The 21,932-nt window shown below is 57.9% G+C and overlaps 1 protein-coding gene and 1 long non-coding RNA gene across 3 annotated transcripts in view; one reads left to right on the top strand and one right to left on the bottom strand.

The window, feature by feature from the left end:
* The window catches only part of LOC148107051 (uncharacterized), a 68,213-nt gene that overhangs the window by 4,326 nt on the left and 41,955 nt on the right, over positions 1-21,932 (top strand). Inside the window, exons 3-4 of the long non-coding RNA XR_015723205.1 lie at positions 6,510-6,666; positions 12,975-13,077. This is a non-coding gene — a long non-coding RNA (uncharacterized LOC148107051). The remainder of the gene's footprint in view (positions 1-6,509; positions 6,667-12,974; positions 13,078-21,932) is intronic.
* Positions 1,681-21,698, bottom strand: PLCB2 (phospholipase C beta 2). 2 transcript variants are annotated; one of them, XM_045816330.2, is made up of 32 exons: positions 21,322-21,698; positions 17,747-17,824; positions 17,044-17,112; positions 16,288-16,428; positions 16,067-16,146; positions 15,922-15,975; positions 15,740-15,815; positions 13,633-13,733; positions 13,312-13,478; positions 13,071-13,217; positions 12,726-12,883; positions 12,386-12,468; positions 12,037-12,121; positions 11,337-11,475; positions 11,092-11,216; positions 10,869-10,965; positions 9,766-9,850; positions 9,502-9,626; positions 8,824-8,978; positions 8,132-8,296; positions 7,446-7,545; positions 6,812-6,916; positions 6,579-6,673; positions 6,378-6,453; positions 6,088-6,129; positions 5,749-5,971; positions 5,479-5,653; positions 5,275-5,351; positions 5,089-5,184; positions 4,531-4,588; positions 3,699-3,785; positions 1,681-3,345 (listed from the first exon to the last, which is right to left on the bottom strand). In XM_045816330.2, the coding sequence occupies exons 1-32, from the start codon at positions 21,403-21,405 to the stop codon at positions 3,142-3,144; spliced, it is 3,552 nt and encodes a 1,183-aa protein (XP_045672286.2). In that variant the 5' UTR covers positions 21,406-21,698; the 3' UTR covers positions 1,681-3,141. The 2 variants fall into 2 exon arrangements, with proteins under 2 accessions (XP_045672286.2, XP_045672295.2); XM_045816339.2 differs by having other exon boundaries at positions 6,088-6,132.

Here is a 21,932-nt window from a genome sequence, read left to right on the forward strand (position 1 = left end):
TTCCAGAGTCAGGGAAGGAGGTAACCGTGGAATCTGTGTGTGGCAGGCCGGCCTGACCGGCCAGGCAGGTGGTGACACAGCCCAGGTAGAGGAGAGAAGCAGTGGGAACATGGAATGGGCACCTGCTTGGTCCTAAAGAACCATGGCCCCTCCTCCTTGAGCTTCCCTGAGAACTCTGCCTCATTTGTGTTCCCGCTCCTGGGGTAGATGGAGACACTTCCAGGGAAACAGAGAAGCTGGAGCAGGTCCCTGTCAAGGCCTCACCCTGGCTTGGCCCAGAGCGCTAGGCTGGCTATTCTAGAACCGAGCAGCCAGTGCATCTGCTCCAGCTGCCACCGCCAACCCGGCCAGGCCTGTGGCAGGATGGGGGGATGGGGCCAGGTCTCAGGCCCTGGAGCCTTTGCTCTGACTTTTCCGTAGGCTCAGTATGTTCTGAACAGAAAAGAAATAGCAAAACTGAAAAAAAGCTGAGCGTGTGCTGCAGAGCACGGAGGCTCCGACAGCCTGAATTAGAAGCTGTCGCTTAGGGAGCCGAAGGCTGACAGGAGATGGAGCTGAGGCAGGGAGCAGGCAGGCGCTCGGCGCTCCCCTCCTCCCCTTCTCTCCACCTGCTGAGCCTCTCCCCTTGCAGGCCCCAGGCTGGCAAAAGGGCTTCCTCCCAGGGGTGCTAGGCTCAGGTCTGCAAGTCTGTCATTCTGTCTGTGGCTGGCCCCCCTCCCGGACCCTCTTCTTTCTTCCTCAAGTGTCACCAGCCCCCTCAGCCTGTCACGTTGCACCAGCTCAGCCGGGTTGGGCCTGGTAGCACATGGCTGGGAGATCCAGAGAGCTGGGGGGTGGGGGGTGCAGGAGGTGGGGTGAGTCAGCAGGGGCTCTGGTATCTGAGTCAGCAATGGGACTGAGAAGGGGGTAGGGACCCTTCCCTTAATGTAAAAGGTGAAACTGAGGCACAATGACTCTACGGGGAACTTTGCCCCAGCCCCACAGATACACAGCAGGAATTCTCCTACCCAGGGCCTTGAGGGAGGGCATTAACTCCTTCTCCACACATCCCCTGCAGCCAGAGATGAACTCATGTCCAGGGCCCAAAGACTATGGCCTTTTCCCAGGGGGCACCTCGCCCTCTCTCCAGAGGACAGAAAGCAGGGAGGTGGGTATCTGGACCTGGCCTCCTGGGAAGCCCCCAACCTACTGCGTAGAGGCCTCTCTAGGAGGCAAGACTGCAGCTCCTAGCCCATTCCTGGGCTCCCCAGCTCCACGCTGGGGACCCCGAGACTCTGCCTGGTCTGACTTCAAGGCTAAGGGAAGGCAGTTTCTCCTTCCCCTCAGCAGCCATTGGCAAAAGCTGGGGACTCCCCAGTGGGCTCTCTTTGGCAATGGCCCTGGCTTATGCCCGCATGCCTGGGTCAGTGCATTCTTGTAACCTGGCTCCTCACCCCTGCATGGCTCTACCCCTGGCTTGGCAGAGAGCTGGAGCAGTTGAGTGCCCAGCAGGAGAGCTAAAGACAGGGCACTGCTCTGGGGTACAAGTGTCCCACCCTTGGCTGTATCCAGTGTGTATGCAAGCAGGACATGTCAACAACAGGCCTTACTGCTGTGAATGGGCAGGACCCCTAGTCTCAACTTGCAACCAGGGAATGCTAGGATCCCAGAGGTCAGGCCCCCCAGAGGGACGGAAGGTGGTGGTGGTGGTTCCGTTTATTTTCCAAAGGCACAGGTGCTCAGAGCTAATGGCATTTGTTACAACTCTCTGATGAGAAAACAACCTCTTCCCAGAATCAGTCCCCACCTGGCCTCTCCCAAGCCAGTGCCTGTTTCCATTTGGGATTTGGGACCATGCCATAGGTGCAGTGAACAGCTGCCCACAAACCCCTTTCGAGCAAGTGTTGGGTGCAACCATAACTACCTAAGAAGCTGACCACTAAGTCTGCCTAAAGGGGCCCAAGTGGCCTCGAGGTTCACAACTCCCCGAGAGGAAGGGGGCACCTTTGCACCAGGCTCTTCTGCTGCAGCCCTGAAGGTAGAGACAAGGAAGGGCCATGTCTAGTTGGGGGGTGGAGAAGAGGGATGACCTCATTTTCCAGTGGTTGTGGCATCAGGACCCGCAGAAGGAGAAGTGAATCCCTTTCAGGCCCAGAAGCGGGGCCGTTCCACTGGGCTCTGGAAGGGGCCTCACCCTTGGGTTAAGCTCCCAAGGGTTTTCCCCCAGGCCATTTCATTTCAGCAGCATACTATCCCCTGCCCACCCCCCCCCCCCCATTTCTTAACTGTAGAACAAAGGCCAGGCTTAGGCAGGAAATTTGGGACAGGGTTCTCTTTAGTAGGAGTAAGAAGGAGAAAAATAAATAAATCTCATAAGGTCAGGAGAGAAATGATGCTGACCTTGTCAGGCAGCCTGAGTGGGGGTACGTACTAGGAAGTACCCCCCCCCCGGCCTAGGAGAGTGTCCCAAAGGCCTTCCTTAGTCCTCCCTACAAGCCAGAGGCCCAGTTGTCTCAGCAGTCAGGCAGCTGAGGCAGCTTTTCCATGTCAGCCTCCCATCCCCCACAGGCAAGAGGCCAGGGAAGGGACCTCAGCCTGGAATTCTCGAAGCAGCTGTCCCCAGGGAGCGTGGAGGTAGTGCCAGGCTCTATATCAGGGAACTGACAAGGAGGCCAACTCAGCACAGGTCTGAGAAGGGGCCTCACAGCAGGCGGGTTTGGAGTTTGGTCCTGCTTGACCCAAAGGTGCTAGAGTGGAAGTTCCAGGCAGCTAGGCCTAACCCTCCAGGTAAGGACATGGAGTCCAGGGCGGGACACCACTATGTTGCACGCTGGAAAGGTAAAGTGTGCCTTTACCTGCCTCCCAGTCCGTATCCTTTTGCCCTTAACAAATATGTGACATTTATTCAGAGGCAGAGAAGAAGGATGAGGAGTAGGAAGTCAGATTGGAGAGGACCTCCAAACCTCAGATGGGCCCCCGCCCTGATGGTACCTGGTTCCTGCCTCCTCCTCTAGCCTGGCTGTTGAGGAGGGGGCTCCAGAGTCCAAAAGAGCCCCAGCTTCCCACAGCCTTAGAATGCTAGGGCCTTTCCTCCTGGGGGGATGAGCCACATCCCAGAGAAGAGTGAATGTCCTTACAGAATGTCCCAGTGGGATGGGGGCATCAGAGGCGGCTCTCCTGGGCGCCCGTCTTTACTGTGAGTGGGTCCTGCTCACACAGCTCCCTGAAGGCCTCACAGGGCCTCTCAGGCTTGTCCTTGGCCTCAGAGGGTAAGCAGTCCCTGAGGCAGGCCTTCACTGACTCCTTCACCTCAGCCTCCAGGCCCTTCATCCTGGCCTCGTATTCTGCCAGCGCCTCCTGCTGGAACTGTGGGGACAGCAAAGACCACCGCCAGGCTCAGGAGGGGCCAACTCCCCACTCTCCCTCCCCTGGACAGTCAAACAAGGAGATGCCCAGTCTGTTCAGATCTCCCAGGAGACTGGGGTGGGAGGTGAGGGGTAGTGGAGACCATCAGGGAGCCTCTCAGAGAAGGGGGTGCCAGCCAAGCAAAGAGAGCTGTAGAACTGCCTATCTTACAGGACCCCAGGACACTGTGAGAACCAGGGCCTGTGGCCCACCAGTGAGGGGTGAGTCCCCATCCTGCCCCCACCCAGCTCCTGACTGGTGGCTCCCCGGGGCAGGCCAACTCTGCTGGCTGCCAGGGTGGTAGTCCCTGTCACCTGCTTTTCCATCTCCCGGATCTGTTCCAGGCAGGCTGCCTGCTTCTCCTCTAGCTTCTCCTGGTGCTTCTCCAGGTTCTCTGTCATCTGGGTGGGAGCGAAAGGCAGGGAATCAGGACAACACAGACAGGCAGCCTGGCTTGGAATCCAGCTACAATCCCAGTTAACCAGCTGTAAGACTCGGGATAAATTTGTTAACCTTCAAACAGTTGTTTTAAATGTGTACAATGAAGATAATAGTCTGTCTTGCTGGGTTGTGCAGGAGTGTGTGAGACAGTTCATGTAAAGCACCTGGCTTAGAGCCTGCCACAAGGTCGGGATTCAGTAAAAGGAACCCGCAGCCCCCCCCCCCCCCGCCCCCCTATGCCTGGTGGCCCAGCTTGGCCAGCTCTGTTATTGTTGTTAATAGTCCCAGGGGAGCTTTAGGTCCATTCTCAGCAGGGCGTTCCTTCCTCTTCTGACTTCTGGGAGCCTCAGGAAGCCCCACTCACTCCCTCATAGCCACCCACCCCAATTCCATCCTCCCCTGGCCAGCTAGCCCCTATCATTTCCATCCAGGGCAGCTGGCCAGAGACAGATCCCTTTAGCCTGGTACCCTAACCTCCACACAAAGGCCAAAACCCTGGGGTAGCCTGGGGGCTCCTCCTCTCCTTCATTGCCTCCTCCCATCCCCAGTGCCTGGGCCACTCTGGACTGTGCACCTCCTAAAGACAATGTAAAGTCCTGGGGCCACCCCAACCCTCCTATGTAGAGTGTGAGTGAGAGAGAGAGAGAGAGAGTGTGTGTGTGTGTGTGTGTGTGTGTGTGTGTGAAGGACGCAGCTCTTACACACCTGCTTAATGACTTGCACCACCTCCTGGATGTGAGAGTTGTTAATCTCTCTCTTCAGCCTGTTGGGGTGATCAGAGTTTCAGAGAGGCCAGGAGGCCCCTAGGAGGAGTTGGGTAAGACCAAGTCTCTTCAGAGTGTAGATGAAATGAGGACTCCACCATAGGCGCAGAACCAGCCAGCAGGGGGAATTATAGGGAACCAAGGAGGATGTGAGGGGACATTGGGAGCTCCAGGGCCCATCTGAGGAGAGGGCTTCCTCACTAAAATGCACTGTCTTTCACAGAAAGCAGGGGGGAAGCTGTTGCCCCCCCCCCCATTTGTATGATTAGTTTTCCCTGAAATTCTCCTCTCTGCTCAGAGTGATGGCTTCTGTGTTTGGCCCAAGGAGGACACTCTGATCAGAGGTGACAGAAATGGGATGAGCTTCTAGAGCTGGTAACAGGCACATCTCTGGGAAGTGAGTCAGGATCCACTTGCAGGGAGGCACCCTCCCACCTAGACTGGTCCCTGCTCAGACTGGCCCTGGAATTTGAGTCCTGGGCCTCCTTCCAGGGCTCACCTTTCCTGAGCCATCTTGTCTGAGGTGATTTTGACCATGGCCTGAATCCGCTCCAGCCTCTTGGCCTCCAGCTTTTTCTTCATCTCTTTGGTGTCACTGCAGAGAGACAGGCATCAGGGAGATGTTCTGTGGGGCCTGAGCCCTCCCGGGAGGTGAGAGTCAGGCATGGGTGGGAGGCAATCATACGTCTCCAAGGTCTCCTTGAGGGTCTTCAGCTCTGCAGCCTGCTTCTCTCTGGCCAGCTCCATCATCTTGGCGATTTGCTGCGGGGTGGTGCAGGGACAGGCTTAGCTCGAGAGGCCCTTTGCTGTGCCGGAGGCGGGGGCGGGGGAGGGGCAGGGGGGCGGGTGGGCGGGTGGTGCCTCCATCCCCCCCCCACCCCCCAGGCACCTCCGCCACGTGCTGCTCCTTGCGCTTCAGGATGCACTCGTACTGCTCCTCGCCCTGCTGCAGCAGCTCCAGCTCCAGGCGGTCCTTCAGCTCGCGCGCACGCGCGTCCGCGCCCTCGGGGCCCTCGGGGCCTTCGCTCGGCGCGGCCCCGGGGGCCTCCTCGCCCGGCAGGGTCCTGAGGAGGCCACGTGCAGACAGGCCCTGAGCTCTCGGCCGCCCCCGCCCGCCGGCACCACGGAGGGCAGGGCCCGCCGCCGCCGCCGTCCTTACCTCTTCTTGCGAGAGCCCTTCCCCGGGCCGAGCCTGCGGCCCCCGCAGCCCCCCGCGCCCGGCGGCCCCAGCTCGGCCAGCTGCGCCGCGCCCCTCTGCAGCAGCTCCTCCCAGCGCCGCGCGCCGCGCCGCTCCAGGTCCCGCAGCTCCTTCTCGTGCCGCCGCTGCAGCTTCACGACGCCCTTCAGCTCCCGCAGCTCCTCCAGGCTGGCGGTCCGTGGCTCTGCGGGGGCCGGGGTGAGGTGCGCCGCCGCGAGGGAGCCCCCCCCCACCCCGCCCCGGAGTCCCGGACCCTCCCCGGGTTCGTTCCCAAGATCACCCGGACTCAGCAGGCCTTACCCGCAGCTTCTTTCGTGGCCTCCTGCTTGGCCCTGGCCCCAGCTGCTGCAAGAGCCACAGGGTGGGCTGACAGGTGCCCCGGGGGCCCCTGGTTCTGGCAGGCTCCTCCCCGCCCCCCGGGGGGGTGTGGCAGTATGGGCCCCCTTTAGCGCACTTTCCAAGCGCCAAGGCTTCCGACACAGTGGGTCCCATCCCAGGTGAAAGTCTGTTTTGGGGGGGGGATGTTCCTGTGGGTACCGCTGGAGAGGTCAAGGCCCTTCCAGGCTGTGGGAGGACCCTGCAGTGCATACCTGCAGACCCGTTGCTCGTTGGGGCCAATGTCCCGTTGACCGGGCCGACAACTGGACTCCCAGGTGGGAAGGGTTTCTGCGTAGGGAGAGCAGATTACGAACAAGGCTCCAACAGCTCTCTCTGTCTCTCAGCCTAGGACCCTGACCCCTCCCTCATCTTCCCTCGGAGAGGGCAAAGCTCCTGGACCCGGCAACACAGACCTCGGGCAGACCTCCCATGGCTTCCTTGAGCTTCACAGACTTCTTATCCTGGGCACTGAAGAACTTGATGGGATTGGCGAGAGCTACGGTGAGATCTGGGTGCATAGGGGCATCATGGGCCTGGTATGGAGATGTACCTGGAAGCCCTCCCCATCCTCACCTAACCCAGGATACCCTTTCCTGCCCCAGTCTGGAGGCTGGCTTGAGGAGGTGGGGGGGAACGGGCCACCTACCTGCCCAGGTGTCAGGTACATAGTCCTTCATCTCCAGGAAGACAAAAAGTGCAGGCATGGTAAGGGGCATGTTGCTCTCGCTGTGCAGGCACAGGTGGTGGTAGCCTGTCGGGCATGACAGGGTGGGCAGTAAGCCATGCCCATTGCCACCCAGCACTGCCCGGGAGCCGCCCAGTACTCAAGACCTCTGTGTGTAGACTCAGAGAGGACAGAGTCTGAGTCTGGTGCTACAACTTCCTGCTTGCGTGACCTTGGGCAGTTTACTTGAAATCTCTTGAGATTTTCCTTAGCTGTGAAATGGGGTGAATAGGATCTACCTCGCGTGGTTATTGTTAGGATTAAGCGAGAACGCGTTAAAAGCCCATTAACTCATTTTAGTACCCAGTATGTATCAGCAACTTGGGAAATGGCCCCAGTAGTTCCAGAAGATTACAGACGTTCTGTTAGGTGAGCAGAGACCCCAGCTCCGTTAGTTTCCTATTCTTGCCACACTCCTTAGGGCTGATAACATGAGAGGGTTAGGTCAGGTCTCAGGGCCACCTCCCTGAAGCTGCTGCACCCTCTGGACAGGCTCCTAACGTGGGCCTTTGTCTCAGCCCGGGCTAGCAGCAGCAAAGAAGGACTCCATCCTTACCAGAATTCAGGGCGTTAATGGGGATGATGCGGTGCCCAAGAAATTTGTTGCCTTCTTCCATTACAGCCACCCTGAGGGAGGCCAGCTCAGGCATCAAGATCTAGAGAGAGTTCAGGACAGGACAAGCTGGGGCGGGGAGAGGGTGGCCAAGCCACCCACCTCCCTGGCTTCAGAAGTCTTAGCCTCAGTGTGAGAACATGGCCGGTGTTAACAGACTCGGTGAGGACAGAGGGCACACTCTAGGCCACGCACATAGGCATCCTCTTAGCTCATGCCATGGCTGAGCCACACAGGGGAGAAGGGCTGACCACACAGCCCAGGGCTTGGTGCAGACAGTCCTGGACGGCCTTGCCAATGAGTATCCAATCAGGGCAAAAGACCCCTCCCCCCCAGGACTGGGACTCTGTACCCTGGGACTCTGTACCCCGGACTGGGAGTTCACATTTCTGCCTCCTGTCCTAACATGAACACACATGTGCGTGCACACACACGGATGCACACGTAAAACTTGTTCACCAAGTAAATTTCTGTAAATGTGGACTTGGGACTCTTAAAAATCAGGAGGGCACAGGGTGGGGAGTAGGGAGAAGAGGCGGATCAAGGAAGTTCCTTCGTTTAGTTCCCCTTTTCTATGAGTAGAGGCCAAGAAGTAGGGACAGACCCCAACCCCTGCCCTAGCTCCCCACCTTCTCAAAGACAAAAGGCTCCTCCTTCCAGACAGGATTGATGGAGTTGGCGCTGGGTGACAGCTTGGTGCGATAGCGCCTCTTGGGGTCCCCAGGAAGGCCAAACAGTTCCACTTCCACATACGTACGCACACTGCGATCCGACAGGAACTGCCCAGAGATCACCTGCGGGTGGGGACCCATGGGAGGCCAGCCTCAGCCCTCCCACCTGAGCTCTGGCCTCGCACCTGGGGCCTCTAGCTCCATAGCTGAAGCTTCTGTTCTGGGCTGCTGTGAAGAGCGCCTTCCAGCTGGGGCCATGTGGCTCAAGGGTTACAGCTAAGCTCTTGGCAACCAGGTGCTTCCGGCAGGCAGGGAAGCGGTGTGGGCCTCCCCACCCCCCTCCGCAGGCAAGGAAGGAAAACAGCACCCTCCCCTAGGGCCTGGGGCTCCTGCGGCCCCACTCTGCCTACTCTTCTCCCCTCCCCCACCCCAGCCTCAGCCCTTCCCCTTGGTTTCCATGGGGACCAAGAGGCAGCCTCCAGTGCTGAGGGGGAGGCAGTTTCCAAGGCAACTTGCTACTGCACGAACTGGCTTGGGCTGAAGTTTTCAGGATATCAGGGGAGGGGGTTGGGAGTGGAGGAGTAGAGCTCCTGTATCGCTCTCCTCAAGACCCCAGCCCTCCCAGCCACTTGTGAGCCTCAGGGCCTTGCCGTGATGGAAAGGGTGGTGGCTACCACCACATCGATGCGGTCCACGGAGAAGGGGTTGAACTGCTTGTCTGGCCGCCGCATGAACTCATGCTTGAGCAGGTAGCCACTCTGCCCATTGAACTCAAACAGCGCCATGTTCTGCTGCATGGGCAGGTCTGGGGGGACAAGGGCACTCAGTGAGGAAGGCCCAGCCCTGCGTCTGCACCCAGTCTCTGTTTCCTACATCCCTCAGCCTCTGTTGTCTTGTGGAATGGGGAGCTTGGGTGGACTGGGAGCATGAGGGTCTCTCATGAGCCAGCCTGCTTCCTTAGGGTGTCTCATCTCTCAGGAAGGCTCCACGACCTAGAGTCAGCGGGAGCAAAGGCACAGCCAGGCCGTGGCTCACAGTGGGAGTTGAGGCCGATGAAGCTGGTGTTCCTCTGGGCTCATTCAGGCAGAGCAGCCAGAAGCCAGGCCAGCACACTGGCATCTTCACATGCGAACTCATACACGTGCCGTCATATAGGCATGAGCCAACGTACTTAAATCCCTAACCTCTCACATGGTTGCACGTGCTCCCAGAGTCTAAACAAACATCAGGACCCCCAGTCTGTTCTAAAAACGCCCCCCAGGAATGCAGTGAAGGTGGGAGAGGCAGGTGGCAGGGGAAGGTTCTTAGGGGCCTAGAAGTACCCTCACCCATCGTCTGGAAGTTGAGGGCAACCATCTGGCAACCGGCGTTCCAGAACATCTGGGGCATGTAGTTGGAGGAGTCCATGCGGGTGCCCTTAGGGTAAATGCGGCTCATCTGGCGCTTGTTGTAGCTGCCCCAGAGTTTAGGAGCTGGCCCGAGGCCACCCACACCAGAAGGACCCAACAGCTCCCTCTGTGCGCCCTGTCCCCAGGCCTTCCCCATCCCGCCACCCCAACCAGGGACCCTGGCTATGGAGTCCTGAAGGATACTCCACAAACTGCACTGAGGCCTTGGAGAGCAGGTCATAGGCCTTGAGCTCTGTGAAGGACGAGATGACATAACTTCGGTTCTTCTCTGTGTGGGAGAGAAAGGGCAGGGGGGCCATGTCAGGCTGGCCCCCCTCTCTCTGGGGTAGCTCCCTCCAGCACAGAGATCCCTCCAACCTAGCATTTCCACGGAGGCCCAAGGGTTGAAGGGGCCAAGCTGATGTGCAGATCTGTGTGGGTAATGGCGCTGGGGGTAAAGTGTATGCACGGGAGACATGCACGGAGGTGGGGTGTGTGGCACAGTCCTGGAGAGTGAGGGACGCGTGCCCTGGATGGCACAGAGAAGGGGGATCCAGGGGGTCAGGAGCATGCCATGACGTGCAGAGAGTGAGCGTCCAAGCTCTGGCTGAAGGTGAGGGGTGGTGAGGGGGGAGGTGTACACCAGGGGGCAGACCTGCTGCGGGTGGGCACAGGTGGAGCTGCGGACTGCGGGTCCAGGGCTGAGGGGTCAGCGTTGTAGAGGCATGCACGGCACCAGTGTATGCAGAAAGAGGTGTTCACGTTGGGGGCTTGGGCAGCTGAGAAGAGCGGGGAAGCTGAGTAGCGTGGGTGTGCACAGGGAGGGGAGGGTGCGAGGGGCGGATGTGCACTGGCCAGTTTCTTTGCCTGTGGCCCTTCCCGGGAGTTCTCATGCCCGGTGGGGCCAGCACTCCGGGGCTTGGGCCAGCCCAAGGCACCGTTCAGCCCCGGGAGCCACAGAACCTGTAGGAGGCTGCGGGAGCCCCAGGCCAACAGGGCCAAGATGACCTGTCATAAGTGGCCTGCCTGTCACCGACACACTCCAGAGCATTCTGGTTGGTGCCAAGTTCCTCAGTACGGCACCGGGAAACTGGGAGCCACTGCCACTTCAAGAAGCCCTTTGCCTGCCTCCTCTGTTGGCTCTGTCTATAAATAGGTCCCCCGCGTCCAAGGAAAGGGGGATCCCCCGTCCCCTTCTTCCCACCCATCAAGCTGCTCTGCTGTCAGGACCTGCTTCTTAAGGGCCTTCTCCTAAATCCAGCCTAACCTCCAGCTTACCGTCTTCTGCCCACCGCGTGCTTACTTACGGGCAGAGAACTCAAAGGAGATGAACTTGGTGGGCTGGATGTAATTCACTAGGCTGGACATCTCCTCATAAGCTGTCACCTCCAGGCCCGCTGTGCCCTAGGGAGGAGAGGGGAGGTGGAGAAGGGAAAGGCAGCACCGAGGGCAGGGAGGTGGCCCCATGCCCGCGCCTGGAGGACTCTGCTGTGGGGAGCGCAGAAGGGCCCGGGGCTGCCCCCTACATACCTCATCCGACTGCATCTTCTTGATCTCCTCCTCATCCAGGTTTCCCGACTCTTCCTCCTCCTCCTCCTCTTCCTCCTCTTCCTCCTCTTCCTCCTCCGGCTCTGCCCCTTCCTCGCCAGCCCACACTGCCACACGCACAGCCATCAGCACTGGGACCACAGTCCCTACACATCCCCTCCAGGCCCAGCGCTTCTCCCCACCCTAGATGCTCCCCCGCCCCACCCCTCCCCACCCAGGCTACTCACCTGTGTCCTCCCCCACAGAGGCCTCCTCTCCCGGCTCCGTGCTGGGGGCCGCTGGGCCAGAAAACTGGTTCTTTTTGTTCTTGATGAGGATCTTGCCTCGGAGATCCTCAGGGCTGGGCAGGGGGGTGCCTGGGCTCAACTGTGGGAGAGGGGAGACAGTCAGCACCATCTCCACACCGTCAGGGGGCAGCCTCGGCTCCTTCATACCAAGCTGTGGTCCATTTGCCCTGCCTACTTCTCCAGCCTCGCCTCCCACCATTTCCCCCACCATGTGCTGCACTCCTGCCCAACCCAACTTATCCAGTTCCTCAGACAACTCTTCTCCTTCACCTGCCTAGAATACCCTTTCCCCACTCTCATCGAGATAAATCCGGTTTCCCCTTGGATGCCAGCTTGCCATCCCTTCTTCCAGGAAGCCTTTCCTGATGCCCAAGTACTCCCATAGCAGCCACTGGTTGCGATGGCCTCATTACTTATCTGTCTCCCCACTAAAGGTAAGCAACCTGAGGGCGGGGACTGAGTCTTTATCACTAACATACCCCCCCAAAGCCCAGCCCAGTGCCTGACACATGGTAAATGATAGGATCCTGGCCCCACAAGCCTCCCAGATAAATCCCAACATCCTCTGGGGACATCTGCCTCCTTAACCTGGTCCCCACACTGCCCCAGGCCCAGATGCCCCACAGCGAAGTCCACTCACCGGGAACTTTTCCAGGGGCTCTGTGAGCAGCATATCCCCAAACATCATCCGGCAGTACTCAGCCATCTTGGCCTGTTGGCGGGGTCTGCAGGGAACGGCGGTGGGGTAGGGTTCAGCAGCTCCACCCCCCTTTTGTCCATCCTTCTGGGCCCCTGACCCGGGTCATCAGGGGTACAGGGGTTCAGGGAGGCAGGGACATAGGCAGGAGAGCCTGGGGTCCCAAGGAGCTTGTATGGAGACCCGGGAGAGAGCTGGGGGGCATGACTAGGGGGCGGGAGCGTTGGGGGAGGGCAGCTGCAGGCAGGAGATGAGGACAGGGGAGAGAATGTTCAACAGGTCTGATACGCACGAGTCCACATGGTTTTCAAATGACAGGATGACAGGATAGGGGGAGGTCTTAAAGGCACTTTCTGCGATGGCTTCAATTGCTTCCTGGAGAAGAAGGGGACTGGGTGGAGAGGAGGTCAGTGGTCCAGCCCCAACGGCACGCTTCCCCTACTCCCCAGTTTCAATACACATAGAACTGGATGGCCACTGTTGGCCCTGTCTCCTCTGGTCCCCTCTAGTCCCCTCACTGGTCTGAGGCCTGCCAGCCATCCCTCCCTTCTGTTTCACCCACTCCCCTGATCCCCGCCCCCAGGGCCCTTCCCTAGTGCCACTGCCACCAGCTTCCACACATGGAGTCTTACCTTGAAGTAGATGTCCGTGGTCATGGTGAAGCCGTGGGTGATAATGGGCTCCTCGTCAGGGGGCTTGCCCTTCCAGCAGTCCAGCTCCACACAGCGGCAGCCAGCGAGCAGCACCTGGCGGTACATCTCGGCCGAGGAAAGGCCAGAGAACTGGCCGGCTGAAGCCAGAGTGGAGGGGAGAGGCAGGGGCTCGCTCGAGGCTGGTCCCGCTCACCCCAGCCCGCTCCCACACAGTCTGTCCTTTTGCAGCCAGTGGACCAGCCCCGCAGAAAGATGGATTCAGGGAACAGGAGCCCCCCCCCCCCACCGTAAGAGGAGACATCCCAGTGAGGTCACCCTGGTCACCTGTCAGGTAGGTGTTGTGTGAGGAGTTGATGAAGTAATGGTTGAGTGGCTGAGTCATGTCGTGGTGGAGAAGCAGCTTGTCCTGGGCCAGCACGCTGTTCTCGGGCCCACAGAGGAACCACACCATGCCCTCCGGGGAGAGCTGGCCTGGGGGAGGTGGGCAGGGCAGAGCTGTCAGGGCTGCAGCCCCTCGGCAGAGCGGGTCAGGCCCACGGAGGGGAGGGGCTCCCTGAGTCCTCACCCCTCTGCACGTTGATGCCACTGGGCTCATACTTGTCGATGAGGCCCCGCACCTGGTCAGGCCGCGCCGGCGGAAACAGCAAAGAGTTGAGACGGGGGTCCCTCTGTTTCTGGTTGATGAACTTGGTCAAGTGCTCCTTGGTCATGTAGGGTTTGGCCTTGGCATGGCTGCAGGCCAGAGAGGGCACAGGTCTGTGGCCCCCCCGGGGTTGGGGAGCACGGACAACCGCCTTCTCCAGAGAAGCCACCTAGTTCCCAGCATGGCAAGTGGGATGTTAGCCACCAGCCCTTCCCCGTGCCCAGCCCAGCCAAGGAAGCTCACTAGGAAGTGAAGATCTCGTCTATTTCTGGCCGAGGACAGAGGCTCATGAGGAAACTCTTGTAGACGGATTCTGGGAAGTCCTCAGGATTGATGGCATCATTCTGGGGGGATAGTCACCTGCGTCATTCCTGCACCTCCTCTCTCTGCTAAAAACCACAAATGAGGCCCAGGCCTGTGCAAGGGAGCCTGTCAGATGGAGGGCTCGGGGCGGGCAGAGCGGCATCAGGCAGGCTCCTGAGCACCCCCTTTTCAAGGGGGCTGGTTGCTGAGCAGAGAGCCTGCTTAGCTGGTTTGCCTTGCCCCTGAACTTGGACACTGGCTGGTCCCTTGGCTGGGGCAGGATTGGAACTAGGAATGACCACAGGGCGAAGAAGACAAGGTTAGAAGTAAGTGGGGCTGCTGCCAGACCAGTGGGCTGTCTTCTTTCTTTTTTTTAAAGTAGAGGACAAATTTTCCTAAAGAGGCGACTCGAATAGAAACAGCGCACCTGACAGCAGAGCCCCCAGAGGCATGAGCGAAACCTGACAGAACTGAGGGGAAAATGAGACAGTTCAACAGTAACAGCTAGAGACGCCAGGAAGCACAAGGAACAAAACAACAAAAGACAAACTGGACTTCATCCAAATGAAAAACCTGTGTGCTTCGAAGGACAGCACCAAGAAAGGGAAAAGACAGTCCACAGAAGAGGGGAGAATATTTGCAAATCAAATATCCAGGAAGGGACAACTCAACGGTAAAGAGACAAAAAAAAAAAACCCCAATGGAAAGACAGGCAATAGATTTGAATAGACATTTCTTCAAAGAAGATATGCAAATGACCGATAAACACATGAAAAGGTGCTCCATCTCATTAGTCATCTGGGAAATGCAAACCAAAACCATAAGGAGATACCACATCACTCCCACAGGATGAGTCCAGTTCTAAAAAGACAGACAATAACAAGTGTCGTTGAGGAAACGGGAACCTACGTTCGTTGCCAGTATGATTGTACAGTGGTCAGTCACTTTGGAAAACGGATTGGCAGTTCCTCAAAATGTTAAATATAGAGTTGCCACGTGACCCAGCTATTCTACCTCTAGGTATAGAGAGTGAAAACACACGTCCAGACAAAGTCATGCACACGAAGGTTCATAGAGGCTTTATTCAAAATGGCTGAAAAGTGGCCACAACCCAAAGGTCATCAGCTGATGACGCAGAAGCAAAAGGCGGTCCCTCCAAACACTGGGATATCACTCAGCAGTGAAAAGGCATGACGTGCCAGTCCGGGCTACAACATGGAAGAACCTTGAAACTCATAAGCTAAAGGATTAAAGCCTGACATCGAAGGTCACACAGTGTATGATGTCCAGGTTAGGCAACTTTATAGAAATAGAACTGCAAGGAGAATAGTGGTCTCTGGGGATTCTGTGCCTTTGCATTCCATCCCAGAAAAAAAACCCATTAAACATCTTCCAGGATCCTACTGGAAGGCCAACATCAGGCTTAGGCCAGGCACAAACCCTAGGCTCAGGGCTGTATCTGCCCAGAGGGCTCCTTTCTGTAATCCACCCTTATGGGGTGACCCTGCCTACATCCTGTAATTAAAAATTACTTAGTCAGAAGGGGGGAAAAATGTTTTCCTGTGTTGAGCTAAAGGCTATGTTTTGGCAGCTTTGACTCTTGGTCTGTTCCCCTCCCCCACACTCTGCAGAACTAACTCCTTCCCCACATTGCAGACCCCAGCAGGTTGCCTCCATCCCTGCTGACCTTATCTCTCTAGGCGAGAACATTCACTCTCAACTTTCGTTCCAAGGCTAGAATGGGAATGTACCCACCCCAGCTGCTTGCCCTAAACACAGTCTACCAACCATTGCCCCCAACAGTCACCCAGGAGCAGGCAGTATAGACCAAGCTCCTCTGGACCCAGGCACCTCATCCCTACTCCCCTGGATCTGTCTCTGTGCCTAGTATCAGAAACCAGTGCTCTCGGGTTAACTGGCTTTTCGGGCTATTGGCTGGGCTGTGCTATCTTTCCTGCCCCCGCCACCCCAACCAGGCCTGGCCACTGTGGCCTCTTGTCAGAGCCAGCCCAGGTGAGGGGTGGGCTGGGCTGGGAGAACCACTCACCTTGCCTTTTGGGAGGTGGCAGGCGCTGAGGGCAGCTTCCACCCGCTTGCGGTCAGCAGGAAACATCTGGAAAAAACTAAAGGAGCAAAGAAAGGCACCAGGCAAAGAGAGGGGTCAGACCTGGAGAGGGAAGGCTGTGAGGAGCTGGGGGGAAGTGTGGGGAGAAAGTCGAGGAAACTCACTTTTTCACAGGAATCTTCCCTTCGGGGTTGAGCTGCATCTTGAGCTTGACCAGGCTGGCGGGGGAAGGGCAGAAATCGGCTTATCAAGGCCTCATGGCTGGTGCGCTTGGCCCCGCACGCTAAGGCCGGGCAGGCAGGCACTTACATTTTGTCCAAGAAGGTGCTGCGGGAGGCATTGGCTGTCAGCGGGTGCTTGACCAGAGCCAGCACATCTTCGGCCCAGTTCTGTGGGACCCCAGAGCACTGCAGTCAGACCCTTGGCCACACGCAGGTGCCCCCACCCCCTGCAGCCCAGACCTGTCCCACAGGAAGCCCAGGTTACCCCCCGGTGCCCAGCCCCAGGCCCACCCGCCTCCCCTGGCGCACCTGGCCCACATTCTCCTTGTAGGAGACGAAGTTGTGGAAGGTGAGGTCCACCATGTCAGGGCCGGACACCACAGTGAGCGTCTTAAGCAGGAAGTTGTTGTCAGGGAAGTCCATGTTGAAGACATCCCGGAGCTTCTGGCTCTGCGGCCAGCAGTGACAAGGTTAGGATCAGAAGTGCGCCCCCCAGCCCCGCCCATGGTGGCTCTCCCTGTCCCTCCCCACCGCTCTAGAACTGGGGCCGCTAGGGGGGAATCCCGTTCCCATGGGAGGAGCCGCAGGGGCTGGAGTGGGAGTGCACAGCCCACAGGAAGAGGTGAACCCAGCAGTGTGGCCTGGGAGTGCTGTGGATTTTGTTTGCCATTTTTCGTTTGAAGATGGATTCTTAGCTCCCAGTCTCATGGAATCCTGCTTCCCACCAATTCCTTCCTCCAATTTTCCTACCGGCATTAGACAAATATAGGCAAACGAGATGGGGAGGGCAGTGGGCATAAGCAATACTCCCAGACGGTCTGGAGTGCTCTGGGAGCAGGACCTGGTCACACAGCATCTGTGTTCACGGCTCCCTGGTACCAAAGCTCTGCAAGCTCAGGAGCAGCCACAGCCCTTCCTCAACTCAGGGAGGAGGCCCTGCTGCCCAGCCTGGCAACTCTTCCCCTCGCTCCAGACATCAGGCTTCCCACTCCCACAGATACCCCTGCCCTCGCCCCATGGAGCTTATGGCCATGCTGACCGTGGGCTGCCACGGGGCCCACCAACCTTGGGTATCTTGGCAAACTTCCCAAAGCGGGTATCCCTGATGCTGGTGATATCCAGAAACTCCATCTCCTAGAGGGTGCCCCGGCAGGAGCAGAAAAAGGGATGTGGACAAAAAGGTCCGTGAAGAACGAAGAACAGAGAGGAGGGAGCTTCCAACACCCCTACACGTCTTGGCCAACTGCCTTCCATAGATGCCAAGACTATCTGGGGTGGTCTGGACCCCAGCCTTCCCTTCCCACCAATCAGGTTCTCCCTAGTCATGGTGAGCCTCCTCCCTTCCTCTGTCCGTTCCTTCCCTGGCCGCTCAAGTGACTCAGGAGCTCTGGCCTGCAGCCTTGCCCATACTCTCCTGGACTCTCCCCAAGTTCCCTCTCCCTTCCCTTCATCCAGGTGCTGAGACCCTTCTTGATCTCTCTGAGCCCTCAAGTTTCCCAGAACCACAGGTCAAGAAGCAGCCTTTTTCCTTTCCCTCTCCCCAAGGGATGCTAAGGCCGGAGCATCCTGGCCCGAGGCAGCCATGGTTGGAGTGACTTAATCCTCCCTCCCAGAGCAAGTAGCCCCTGCCCACAGGAGCAGAGGCTGCCACGGAGCCACCCTTCCAGGTCATTCTGTACTCCCTGGGCATTCACACCTCCACCCCTGCACTATGAAAAGGCTGCTTGGACTCAGTGGATCAGCAGGAGCTCAGGTAGGGCTGCCTCACCTTACTCTGATATGTCCAATATAAGTAGTAGCCCTTGGGATCCACACGGAGGATAACCGGGGAGGCTATTGTGGTTTCCTATAGACAGACGTGGTCAAAAGAAAAAAAAAAGACAAATAAGCAGGAAAAGACAGAAGGGGTCAGCTCTCTGCTCTGAGACTTCAGGCCAAGCTTCCCTGGCCCAGGCCAGGGGTTTCAGAGCTCACCATCTCCCTAGCAGTTGGCTGTCCAGGGAATCTGCAGGCTTATTCTTTGTTTTCCAGATCTATGGGCTAGGTACAAGCCTTAAAACCTCTGAATCAGGGGTGGAGAGGGGCAGAGAATCAGAGATAGCATTTCTGAAAGAGAAGTTTCCCCTCTAAACCCCAAATAGAGATTCTCCCTCTGGACCCCAAACAGGATCTTGGCCCCCCACCTCGCCCTGTTTTTAAGGGCCACAGCTTAGCCAAAGGGGTAGAATGTCTCTTCACAAGACTCAGTGCCACGGCCCAGGAGAACCCAACACAGTAAGAGCTAAGAGCCCAACTCCTGCGCCTCCATCCGAGGCCCTGTACAATCCACCTGCTACCTGGCTTCCCGCATGCCCCATCCTCCCCTCCACAAACCACTCCCCGGCCAACCCATCCCCAGCCAAACCATCCAATCCACGTCTATGGTGTCCCATAGACACCAAGCGCATTCCCACCTCCAAGCCTAAGAACCCAACTCTCCCCTGCCTGAAATACCTTCAAAGAGCACCCCAAGTCTCCCCTCTTCTGAAAAGCCTTCCCTGAAACATGCTATAACAGTGTTATGTGGTTTGCACAGCTAGAAGCCCATCCGGAAAATCCCCAAGGGCTTGTGGACTCCAGGGAAACCAGCCTGTGCTGTAGCATGAGCTAGACCATCAGTTTCGGTGCTAGACCGTGAGCTCAGTGCCCCATGTTTGCTGAAGAAGCCAAGGACCAAACCAGAGCAAGTGCAGAATTTACAAAGTAAATGGTAAAAAAAAAAAAAAAAAAAAAGGTTCTCCGGTCAGGGATGGTTAGAGTCTGGGGTAAAGAACACTTTGCGAGGAGGCTGATTTTGGAGAAAGCTGTGTTGTGAGCTCCACTCCCTTTCCTCCACAAGGCAGGGTCGGTGATGGTGCCTGACCCCTCACTTAATTTTTTGGTAAGATTTATTTATTTGCGAGAGAAAGCATGAGTGTGTGTGCATGAGCACAAGCAGGGGGAGAAGCAGAGGGAGAGGGAGAGAAGCAGACTCCCCAGAGCACGGAGCCCTATGCAGGGCTTGATCTCATGACCCTGAGATCATGACCTGAGCCGAAATCAAGGGTTGGCTGCTTAACGGACTGAGTCACCCAGGCGCCCCCGACCCCTCCCTTTAAGCCTAGTGAGGGGTTTCAACTATACTTAGAGAGCTTTGGTCACCCCTGCCCTTGTGGGGCAAAGTAGACTGGGGTCTGACTCCTGCCCAAGAAACCGAGTATTGGAGGCATTAAGACCCTGGTTGTGCTAGATGAGCCCAAATCCCAGAGTCCGTTGGGGCAGTGAACGCAGAGTATGTGCTGTGGTCGAGTGGGCCCATGGGAAAGAGGGGCAGAGTCCAAAGCTACAGGAAACTGAAGGTGGTAACTGGATTCCAAGGGGCTGAAGAAGTAATTGTGAGTGACCCCCCAAAATAGAGATGGCGGAAGGACCCTTAAGTAAGGGACGACCAGCTCAGTGGGCAAGGGTCTCCTCACTTTGAGGAGAAGCCTCAGAAATGTCTACCAGAGAAAGAATAACCCTGACATTCTGCCAGGCTCAGAAAGCATGAGCCCATTGATGATAGCACCTGTTCAATTAAGAACGTCGGTACCCCTCTCCCACCTGCTTCCCAGCACCCCATGGTGGGGAGGGCTTGGGGGAAGATCAGGGAATCCTGCCACAGACCTTTTCAGAGCACCAACGGCCTACCTAAAACCACTTCTAGAAGGAGGAGGGGAGAAGATGTCATCCAAATTAAGATTTGAGTTTTGAATTATAACTCGTTTCTGAAATAAGACTGGGTTTTATGAGGAACAGTGACCATAGGATTGTCTATTGCCCCAAAGCAAATGGAATGTCTTGTGACTGGCTGTGTCCTTCCATGGGCAGGAGAAGAGCGTCTCCCACCAAATACATTGTGAAGGGATCATGGGAGGCAAAATCAAGTTGGGAGCTGGTTACATCTTTTCATTGTGCTTATTCAACATGACATGACATACTCAAGTCATCTGCCATCTGGGCTAAAGGCATTCTGAGCGGAACCTGTCTCACAGGTGCACGGGCCTGTGACTAGGCTTAGGAGATTCTTGCTCCTGGAGGTCGGGATCCTGGGGCCAGGCCTCAGGGAGGGGAGTGGTACTGGCCTGCAGAGAAGCCCATAGAGCCTGTCCTCACCCCTAATGACCCTCTGCCCAGTCAGGTTACACACACTTCCCAGAGGAACTGAAAGAGGCCACTTCGTTTTTCATTCTGAGCCACTTCCCTCATTCCACAGTCTCCTGGGACCTGTCACCACCATGCCACATCGCCCACACCACTCGTAGGGAAGCAGAAAGCGTCTAACCAGGGGCCTCCTACCCATAGTCATGGCAACCAGATTACTCAGCCTAGTGCAGTCCTGAATGGCCAAGAGCCCCAGGCTTCCTCAACTCACAGACCCAGACTCCCCTCATCCCACCTGTAAGGAGGATGAGCCAGCCCTAAGGGCCTCCTCGCCCCCCAGAGCCTTCCAGTTTCCTTCCTGGCACCAGCCCACTGTGATTCCGTTATGGGCCTGAGTAGCAGCTTCATGAAGAACCCCAGATTGTTCTCTGGTCTGCCCAAGAGAATCCCTGGCTTGTCACGACACAACATTTTCAGGGGCCGGCAGGACCAGAGTCTGGGAAGCAGGCCCCAGTCTGAGAAGGAACAGACAGCAGAGACAGAGGGACAGGGCAAAGCAGTGGCTTCCCCCTTTCCTTGCAGACAGGCGGGTGGCGGCGGGGAGCTCGGCAGAAAGCAGCCAGCAGAAGCAGAAGTCGAGCAGTTCCTTCCTAGGCCCCTGGGAGCAGAAGCCTCGGGCTCTCCCTTAGGGTGCCCCAGCCTTTTATGGCTTCCCCACCGCAGCTCAGGGGAGAAAGGGGCCTCCCTGGGCCAGGCCAGGGCCAGACGGGAAGAGCAGGAGCGGGGCATCCGTGCTGGGAGTAGGGGCCGGGCTAACCTCTGCTCCTGGCCCTGCCACAGCTTTGGGGCTCTCTCCTCCCACTCATGCTGAGATTAGGATCCCCTCTGCTTGTCTTGGGGGCTTGGGGTAGGACAGACCCAAACCCAAAGAAAGGCCCTCCTGTGAGCACCCGGGCAGCCCAGGCTCCTGTCACGTCCGGACCCCGAGCCCTAGCCCCGGCAGTCGGGGATGCACGCTTAGGGGCACACACCCTCACCCCCAGGTTTGTTTATCCAGGCTGTGGTAGCCGCTGCCCGGCCAAGCCACACAGGCACCTGGTCCCAGCAGACGTAAACCAACCCAGCCCCCCAGCAAAGCCCCTGACAGCAGCCCCCCCACCACCATCCCAGTGCCCCACTCACATCGTCCCATTTGATGAAGCGCTCCCCTTGGCTCAGATAAGCCTTCACCTTGGGGGGCAGCAGGACCGGGCTGAGCAGAGACATGGTGCTAAGCGTCCCTCTCTGGAGAGGCTGGACAGGCACACGCGGGCAGGAGGAGGGAAGGAAGGAAGGCCGGCTGGAGGTGAGCCAAGCTGGGCTCACATGGCACCCGCCCTGAGAGGGTCCGGAAGTCTGGATACTCCTGGGACCCACGGGTGGCAGTGGCTGGTGGCAGAGCCGAATGCTTTGGCCAGAGGCCCATCTGCCTTTTAAATCAGCCTCCTCCCACCTGCCTTCAGTGGGGGGGAGGCCTGTGGTCACTGCTCCTGCCCAGGAAGGTTAGGCTCCCCTCGGCAAAGCCCCCCCCCCACCCCATGCCTCAGCACTTCCTGCTCGGGCTTCCTTCTTGGTGGACTGAGGGGCGGGCCCTGAGGCCGGTCTCCTTGGAGCCAGGGCTGGGGCGAGGGGGTGGGCTCAGTCCCAGGGGTGGTCTCAGGGCAGATGAAGCTGAGGGGCTGGAGAAGGAACAATATGGGGACCACGTGGGGATACTGTTGCCCTGGCTGGGCCTGAGAGGAGGGTGTCAGGAG

Source organism: Ursus americanus, chromosome 36, assembly GCF_024610735.1.
Source record: "Ursus americanus isolate L20-20 chromosome 36, mUrsAme1.1.p, whole genome shotgun sequence".
NCBI classification, from domain to species: domain Eukaryota; kingdom Metazoa; phylum Chordata; class Mammalia; order Carnivora; family Ursidae; genus Ursus; species Ursus americanus.

Bases quoted from the DNA above. Each gene is read 5' to 3' on its own strand.
- PLCB2 (XM_045816339.2), bottom strand. From the start codon at position 21,405: ATGTCTCTGCTCAGCCCGGTCCTGCTGCCCCCCAAGGTGAAGGCTTAT. The intron at 12,122-12,385 runs GTGCGTATCAGA...CGTTCCCTGCAG, and splicing joins TTTGAAAACCATGTGGACTC to ACCCCGCCAACAGGCCAAGA. The intron at 10,966-11,091 runs GTATGTAGGGGG...TCTCCTCCCTAG, and splicing joins AGAAGATGCAGTCGGATGAG to GGCACAGCGGGCCTGGAGGT.